An 8,886-nucleotide genomic window follows, 5' to 3' on the forward strand; every position below is an offset into this window, starting at 1 on the left:
TGGAAGGGTTAGAGGGGCTGACAGGGGTGAGAACGCTGAGCTCCGGGAGGGTAGAGGTAAAGGCCATGAGGAAGCTGTCGGAGGTGTGGAGGGTGCTATTGGGGATGTAAGTGATGATGGAAATTATGGGGATATAGATGGGAAAAACGGATCAGAAGGGGAAAACAGGGCAACAAGTGTAGCTGAGCACAGTAGTCGGGATAACAAGGAAATTGTTGTTACTGAGGCTACATATGGAGGCTGTGGATCGAAGATAGGTTAGAAGAGACTAGTGCAGGGTGAGAATGAAGCTGCAGATATGCTAACAGGGAACTACAGTGAGGAAAATGATGAGACAGTCGATGACAACCAGAGTACAACATTGGAAGAGTAGTTATTGGAAAATAAGAGGACATGAGAAGTAGCAGTGGAGTCTGATGCTATCTTGTATAACGAGGAAGAGGATATCATGGCCATCTTTCAAGCGCAAAATGAAAAAACTGCTCAAAAAAGAAAATTGGCGAAACTAAAGACGAAAGCAAGACGGAGCAGACCTAAGAATAATAAAAATGTGTGTAATAATCCTTTAAAATGATCTTTAGTTCATGGAACGTTAGGGGGTTGAGGGGGACGGAAAGTTGAGAATGATTAAAGATCTAAAGAAAAAGTATAGACTTCACATGTTAGGTCTGATTGAGATTAAAAGGCAAGTAATGACAAAGTTTGATGTAGAAAATATCTGGGGATGTGATAATGTTGGGTGGGATTATGTTGAGTCTGATGGTGCATCAGGTGGGTTGTTATTAATGTGGGATAATATGACATTTAAATTGAATAATTGTTATAAAGGAGAGATATGGTTGTGTGCGGAAGGGATGATATTGAAAAATAATTTCAATTGTGCTTTTGTATTGGTTTATGGTGCTCATACTAGAGATGGAAAACTTGCTGTGTGGGAGGAGTTGAGTTATGTAGCTGGACTATGTCAGGTCCCTTGTTGTTTTATGGGAGATTTTAATGAGATTGTACAAGTGGAGGAAAGAGAAGGTACTACTAGCTTATCAGCATCTGCTGAAGAGTTCAGAAACTGGATACAAGAAATGCACTTGGTGAACCTGCCGCTTTATGAACGTAAGTTTACTTGGTTCAGAGGTCGTTCATGTAGTCGGATTGATAGAGTACTGGTTAGTCTGGAATGGGTCGAGGAGTTCCCTAAGATTCGATTAAGAGGAGGGCCAAGAGGATTGTCAGATCATTGCCCGTTGATAGTTGAAGATACAAGGTTGAAATATGGTCCTAGACCGTTCCGAAGCCTAGACTCGTGGTTCACACATGAAGGTTTCCTAAGAATGTTTAAAGAGGAATGGAGGGGATTAGGGGAGATGCATTTTACAGATAAATTGAAGGCGTTGACGGTTCCTCTGGGGAGATGGCACAGAGACAATTTTGGTGACATGGATAGGAAAATTATGAGGTTTGAGGAAGAGATCAAGAAGATAGATGACATGGTAAGTAATGGAATATATGATGGAACAGTGGAGGCTAGAAGAAAGGCGCTAGTGACTTGCTGTGAGAAGTGGTATATGAGAAAAGAATTGAACTGGAAACAAATGTCACGTTCCCGGCTTGCGAAAAACATGGACAGAAACACCAGGTACTTCCACAATTTAGCTTCAACAAGAAGGAGGAACAACATGATTGATGCTTTGGTAATTAATGGGAGGTTGGTCAGAAATCAAGCAAGAATAAAAATCGCCATCCGTGGTTCCTACAAGAATCTATATCATCAGGAGAAGTCTCCTTCTGTGGGATTTAGGGATGGTCTGGTGGAGGTGATAACTCAAGAGGATGCTGAGGCTTTAGAAGTGATGCAGTCGGTGGAGGAGGTTCAAGAGGCAGTGTGGGATTGTGAATCATCTAGGGCTCCAGGCAGTGACGGATACAACATGAACTTTATCAAGAAATGTTGGGAAGAGATTGGAGCTGAGTTCACGTCAGCTGTGTTGGGGTTCTTTCAAACATTTAGATTACCGAAGGACTCTAATATAACTTGGGTTGCGTTGGCACCAAAGTTCATCAGAGCAAAGGAGATAAAGGACCTTCGACCAATTAGTATGGTTGGCTGTGTATATAAAGTGATTTCAAAGGTTCTGGTCAAGAGGATGAGAGCTGTTATGCCAGGTCTGGTTGGAGAGACTCAGAGTGCTTTTGTCAAAGGCGAAAAATACACGATGGAGCTCTTATTGCATGTGAAACGGTACATTGGCTTAAAAGGAGGAAGAAGGAAGCGGCAATAATCAAACTCGACTTCCAAAAGGCATATGATAAGGTCAAATGGAGTTTTGTGGACATTGTGTTGCAGAAGATGAGTTTTGGGCAACGATGGCGGGAGTGGGTTATGGAGTGTGTCGGCACGACCTCTATGTCGGTGTTGATAAATGGTTCGCCAACGAGGCCATTTAAGATGGAAAGAGGTCTAAGGCAAGGTGATCCGCTATCCCCATTCTTGTTTGTGCTTGTAGTTGATGTTCTACACAGAATGATTAGCGAGGCAGTTAGGAACGGGCGGATAACCCCTCTGTTTGTAGGGAGAGATAATATAGAATTGTCACATCTCCAGTTTGCTGATGACACTGTGTTGTTCTATCCGCCAGAAGAGGAGACTATAAAGAATTATAAGAGACTTCTACGATGTTTTGAGCTGATGTCGGGATTAGCCATCAATTTTGATAAATCCAGTTTGATCCCTATCAACTGTGACCAACAGTGGGTTCGAAGTACGTGCAATCTGTTGGGATGCAAGGAGGCAACTCTCCTAGTCTGTTACCTTGGAATCCCCTTAGGAGCCAATCCGAGGTTGATTAAGACTTGGAACCCAATTATAGATAAAGTAGAGGAGAAGCTCAGCTTGTGGAAATCTAAGATACTCAACAAAGCGGGAAAATTGGTGCTCATAAAAGCAGTACTATGCAGCCTATCAGTATATTATTTAAGCTTATACAAGATGCCGAAAGTGGTTGCAGAGAAATTGATTTCATTACAGAGAAGGTTCCTGTGGAGTAAGGAGGATGGAAGGAATGGGATGGCGTTGGTTAGCTGGGATGTAGTCCAGACCCCAAAAAAGTTAGGAGGGCTAGGAGTTGGAAATGCGATGGTTCGGAATACAGCACTCCTGTTTAAGTGGTGGTGGAGATTCTCTAAAGAGGAGTGCCCATTGTGGAAGAAGGTGGTTTGTTCGTGCAATAATCTCTCTCCTAATAAGCTTTTATCTTCCCAGACATTACCTGCTAAAGGGGGTCCATGGAAAGACATATGTCAGCTGCAGATTAAGGAGCAACATATAAGAGACAAGATGATAACTGACTTGTCTATGGAGGTTGGTGATGGCATAAGGACTCACTTTTGGGAAGATATCTAGCTCAGGTGTGGACCTCTAAAGGATAGGTTTCCAAGGCTATTCTCGGTTTCAACCCAAAAAGGATCTGTCATAGGGGACTGTGGGTTCTGGGATGAGTTTGAGTGGGTTTGGAACTTCCATTGGAGACGTGAGCTATTCCAATGGGAGTTGGATCTGGTGAATCAGCTACATGATACCTTGAGACCGGTTAACCTAGCTGTTGAAAGAGAGGATAGAGTTGTCTGGAAGTTCGACAAACTAGGTGTTTTTTCTATTAACTCATTTGTGCAGGTATTACAGGCGGAAACACTTCCGGAGGACATAGCAAGCTATAGCTTCACCAAGACAATTTGGAAAGGATTAGTTCCCCCAAGAGTTGAACTACTTGCCTGGTTTGTTTTGATAGGCAGGGTGAACACTAAAGAAAGGTTGTGTCGTCTTGGAATTGTTAATCAGGAGGAGAACATGTGTGTGTTATGTAATAAGGATGTTGAATATATCCACCACTTGTTCCTTGGTTGTGAATTTTCTTGGCAGGTGTGGTGCGTTTGGCTATCAGATTTTGGTAGACCATGGTCAGTCCCAGGTTCGCTGAAGGAACACTTCCAAAGCTGGACACGTGCTACAAATAGGAAAGAGGAGCGCAAGAAGTGGTTCATAAGTTTCTTCTCAATTGTGTGGAACATCTGGTTAGAAAGGAACAGGAGGTTGTTTCAGAATATAGGAAAGAGTACGTCAGACATTATCAGTCTGTCGCTTCTTAATTTTAGGGAGTGGAGGTATGGGGATCCCTTTAGTTGTTGATGGCAATGTCGGAGATAACATTGGGGTTACTTTAGTTTTGGTTTCTTTGTAAGATGTACTTCTAGTTTGTTGTTTCCCTTGCTTGATTTGCTCCACGTTTGTGTTGAACTTCTTTGTTTCAAAAAAAAAAAAAAAATAGTATAACATATACGGATAGGTGGTCAGTAAAATTTTTGTCTCTTGTACGGTGTGTATTAACGAAAAAGTTCATAAAAGAAAAAGAAAAAGACAGCTAAAGGTAATAAGCTTATAGCTAAATGATGATTTATATTGGTAAGCCAGCCATATTAAAATAAATTCTGGATGGCTGGAAGCTGATGGGCTCTGTGAATCACGTGTGTATGTATATGGAATTCATTAGTTTGTAAATGAGAAAATAATTAAAATAATAAAGTAGGCTGAATTATTTTTTACTAACACCGATGCATGCCCAAAAAGAATAGATAATTTTTTAATTAGTGTTCTAATAATACGTTATAATAATGACCCCAAAAAAATACAAAGGTTATATAATTAATTATTTACCTATTCTGCAGGAAACAATAAATTAAGAATAATATAATAAATTCGTTTTTTAAATTTTTTGGTTGAAAAGTTTAATTTTTAACAAAATTTAATTATTAAATCAGTTACTAAACTTATTACACAAATTAATTTTCATGTTAAATTCTATAAAAAATAGACAAATCAACTTCCATTATCATTTAAAAAAATATTAAAAGATTATTAAAATTTATTATTTTTGACCATCACTTAATCATAAACTCAATTCTTTTAGTTTATATTTTTTTAATTTAGTAATTCAATAACATAATTTTCAATTCTATCCTTCGAAGTTTTACATTCTTCATTTTTAATTTAGTAATTCAATAACATAATTTTCAATTCTATCCTTCGAAGTTTTACATTCTTCATTTTTAATTTAGTAATTCAATAACATAATTTTCAATTCATAAACTCATACATTCTTCATTTTTGAAGCTCCTTTATCCAGATTTTATTTTTAATTGTCTCTAAACATCTTATGAATTAGTTTCAATTCTATCCTTCGAAGTTTTACAAGATCAATTTAGATGACAGAAATTTTTTCTGATCAACCTTTTTTTTTCTCTATATTTTATGTATTTACATCATTGGTGTTTTCTTGATGTATTCCCCTGCTATATTTGTGTGGATTGCGAATTGATCTCCGATTCCTATTCTGAGTTCAATTTTCTGCTCCCAGTTCTACTTCAAACTCTGACCACAAACCTCTTGCCCTGTGTGTATTTTTTCGGAATTTAGAATATATGTATATATTGATTAATAATTGTTTAAGAATATTTATAAAAGGTTCCCATTATATTTTTCGTACATGTTGCCGATATATCATCTCCATTTGTTAAAAGGTTTACGCAGAAGGATATAAATTTATAAACATAAAAATGCTCTCAAAGCTCAAAATTCAATCACCAATCTGTATGCCTTTTCTGGTTATGGTCATTCTAATTTAAAATTACCATTGTTTGAAATTCTTATCCATTTTTTAGAGTTCAGACCCATCATTACAGTTCTGGTGTGAGGACACTGCTTTCCTCCTCTCCTTTTTGTTTTGGCTTGTATACCTATCATTTTTTGCTCTTCAAATCCAGAAGTGCGTCTGATTTCGAATCCATTTGTGCTCTTCTAAACTTATATTTCTATGTTTAACTTTGCTAATAGATAATATAAGATTGCTGGATCTTACTTTCCAATTGCACCAATGATTATCAACCTTTGAATGCCAGTTTAATGATTTTGGATCAATAAGAAACTTATGTTTTCCTTAGTCAATGAGAAGTCTAGTTTATGCATGCGCATTTACTTATTTTGAAAAAAAAAGAACTGCTTTTTCTCTTGTATTTCATCTGTTTGTGCTTGAATGGCAGGTTAAGCAGGATGTGGGAAGTGATGTTTGAATGTCACAAGCTTCAGTTTCAGATCATTTCAGTACCGTATAACAATAGTCATGCTAAAATCGCCATGCATTCTGAATTACATAGGCAGATTACCAGCTATCTTGAAGATGAACTCCTCTTTCTATCATCGAGCTTGACCAAGTGGATTGGAGCTCAGAAATCGTATCTGGAGGCTATATCTGGATGGCTCAACAAATGTGTTTCATTTAAACAAAAGTCAACCAGGAAGAGAAGGAAGACGCAATCTGAGCTCCTGAGAGATCATGGCCCTCCAATATATGCCACTTGCATTGTCTGGTTGGAGAAGCTCAATGGGTTTAGATTATTCTTCATCTTTTTTATTTTATTTTTTAAAAATAACTTACAATAAAAGAATGACATCATCAATTAGAGAATGTCAAAATCATTCTCCTAAACGTAGTTTGTGTGTGTGTGTGTGTATATATAATGTGTATAGTAAATTAGTCACACTAATTATTCGGTGCATTGAAAGAGGGTGTCCATTAGATTCAATAGCTTGCTTCTAAATACACTCTTCTTTTATTTTCTTGTTCAGTTGATTGAATTGGCAAAGAGGAAGAAATTTTTCCATTCATCCAATTTGACTAGGTTATGTTTATCTGCTTAGGTGTCCTAAATATTTTACTTTCCCCTTAATTAAGTATGACCATTTTAGCATTCATTCTTGTATTGAAAAGATAGTAACAACTTTGATCCAACATATCTCTGAACATAGAATATTTGTTTTATGGAAATAAGCTATAAATTACTTGTTAATTATATAAAATACATGTAAAAAATTAACAAATGCTTATATAAATATATTGTGCCTAATTGCTTAACTATCGTACCAAAATAGGAAGAAACAAAAAGAAAAGAAGAAAATCTTATTCCTTAGATTAATACACCACTTGTGTTATAACTTGTGCTCCCAACATAATTTAATGGTCAAGGAGAATCAACATAATTTAACTTGTGTGCTCCCAATATTGTATGTACAAGAATTTCAAACTACACTACCTCTTTTATAATTTTAGTGAACATTCTTGCCACATCATAACTGTGAAATTCTTCTGAAGTGACATATGGCACAGAAGCACATTTTGTTTCACCTGTTGCTTTAATGCCTTCCTCATATGCAGAAACTCCATCTATGTTCCCATCTCCTTGGCATGTTACTAAGCATGTGTGTTCATATTCGTAAGGATCAAAATAGGGTGGCAAACCCCTAAAAGAGCTCAAAAATTTTGGCCGCAACCGGTGTACTGAACCTAACAAATCATCATCTGTAAATATTAGAATTAAAGAGGATTAGTAGAGTAAAAATCTATGACAAAAACAATATAACAGATTCAACAAATTTGATGCACTCCTGTTAAAAGAATTCAAAGAAGCACACATCTGACATAATTATAACACATACATACAAATTTCTAAGGTCTGATGCAGAGATGACTGGGAGAGATTATGGAGAGAACACCAATCTTCCTTAAGCTTAGGCATCAGTGCTTTGGTAGGATACACATTCTCAATCTCTAGAACCTGCTTCAAATGGTTAAACCGATACTTATCCTGCATGTGAAAGAAAATATTCACTTTCAGATTCATGCAACCTGTAAGCATTGCAGACCATAACACAAAATAAAACCAAATCCTATTTCCAAAAAAGATATGGTCATGTGGCTGCTTGAATCCACTCCAAGTCTCACAGGAGTCCAAGTGAAAATAGATATCTAATTACATGAACTATTTCCACCACAAGAAGCATGATGTTTAGTGAGCAATATTGTAGTTTTTAATTAAAAAAATTATCATCTTGAAAATTTTTCCTTCCACCTTTCGTCAATAAATCCTCATACAAAAGCTAAACAATGCTAAGGTATTTGGAAGCTCATAAAGTGAAGGAGGAATATGACTTTACCCTGAAAAGATGCTGCCAAAATTCAAATGCACAGAAGTTAGCCATGAATTCCATCTCCTTTCGACCGGCTAAGATTGTTCGGTCAGTAAAGTAGCTAGCAATATGCTTTGAAAACTGACAAAAACAAAAGGATTCAATTAGAATAAAGCTCATAGAAATTACAACATAGAATCAGTGCAATTGGAAATAGTAATATTGATCCACTCCGGCATTACCAATATTTCCTCTCCAAATGGATGAAGAATGGGTAAAGGCTGTGTATCCATGATTATACCCAGCAATATGCCCTCACGTATCATACCAGCATTCCCAAATTTCAGAACTAGAACAGAAGCATCAAACGACAAAGGACAACTGGCTATCAATTGTCCATAAAATGTAGGTTCATAACGGCCCCTTGGAGTCAGTAGCGGAACTTGAAACAAAATTTTGGGGGCAGATAGAGAATAATTGTCAAAATGCTTTTGATATGAACCTCATTTAATGAGATAAGCTTGTCTAACCTCATCTCTCTGGTTTGGGTGATATTGCTAAATTTAAAACCGTTTTTTAGGTTCTCGTTCCAAAAAATTAAGGTCAAACTCATCAGATATAACTTTTTGAACTTTTGAAGGTTGTATCTCACTTTCTTCGTGATTCATTAAAGTAGAAGAATTATCTACAAGTGTTGACATTGTAAAAGTTATATGTTCTCCTTCTTAAATATTAGCCTTCCTCTTAAAAAATGCATCAATTCTTTGATTTTTCATTATTATTTTATATAAAAATTTGAATATATATCCTATAGAATATGTGAAAAGAAGGTAGAAGGATAAATATTAAAATTTATAATATTTATTAAATTTTTT

At 36.5% G+C, this 8,886-nt stretch overlaps 2 protein-coding genes across 2 annotated transcripts; one reads left to right on the top strand and one right to left on the bottom strand.

Annotated features, from left to right (window-relative positions):
- LOC107646370 lies at positions 2,402-6,677 on the top strand. The gene is made up of 4 exons (XM_016350558.1): positions 2,402-3,355; positions 3,668-4,065; positions 6,088-6,414; positions 6,674-6,677. The coding sequence occupies exons 1-4, from the start codon at positions 2,402-2,404 to the stop codon at positions 6,675-6,677; spliced, it is 1,683 nt and encodes a 560-aa protein (XP_016206044.1).
- LOC110263144 (DExH-box ATP-dependent RNA helicase DExH8-like) lies at positions 7,010-8,466 on the bottom strand. Its single transcript, XM_021103895.1, has 4 exons — positions 8,254-8,466; positions 8,039-8,152; positions 7,545-7,689; positions 7,010-7,403 (listed from the first exon to the last, which is right to left on the bottom strand). Exons 1-4 carry the CDS (start codon positions 8,335-8,337, stop codon positions 7,129-7,131), a joined length of 618 nt encoding a protein of 205 aa, XP_020959554.1. The 5' UTR covers positions 8,338-8,466; the 3' UTR covers positions 7,010-7,128.

Source organism: Arachis ipaensis, chromosome B06 (assembly GCF_000816755.2).
Source record: "Arachis ipaensis cultivar K30076 chromosome B06, Araip1.1, whole genome shotgun sequence".
NCBI lineage: Eukaryota > Viridiplantae > Streptophyta > Magnoliopsida > Fabales > Fabaceae > Arachis > Arachis ipaensis.

Bases quoted from the DNA above. Each gene is read 5' to 3' on its own strand.
- LOC107646370 (XM_016350558.1), top strand. From the start codon at position 2,402: ATGTCGGTGTTGATAAATGGTTCGCCAACGAGGCCATTTAAGATGGAA. The intron at 3,356-3,667 runs GTTGGTGATGGC...TCATTTGTGCAG, and splicing joins TAACTGACTTGTCTATGGAG to GTATTACAGGCGGAAACACT. The intron at 4,066-6,087 runs GTTAGAAAGGAA...CTTGAATGGCAG, and splicing joins TCAATTGTGTGGAACATCTG to GTTAAGCAGGATGTGGGAAG.
- LOC110263144 (XM_021103895.1), bottom strand. From the start codon at position 8,337: ATGATACGTGAGGGCATATTGCTGGGTATAATCATGGATACACAGCCT. The intron at 8,153-8,253 runs GTAATGCCGGAG...TGTTTTTGTCAG, and splicing joins CATTTGGAGAGGAAATATTG to TTTTCAAAGCATATTGCTAG. The intron at 7,404-7,544 runs GTATGTATGTGT...TAATATTTACAG, and splicing joins GCATCAGACCTTAGAAATTT to ATGATGATTTGTTAGGTTCA.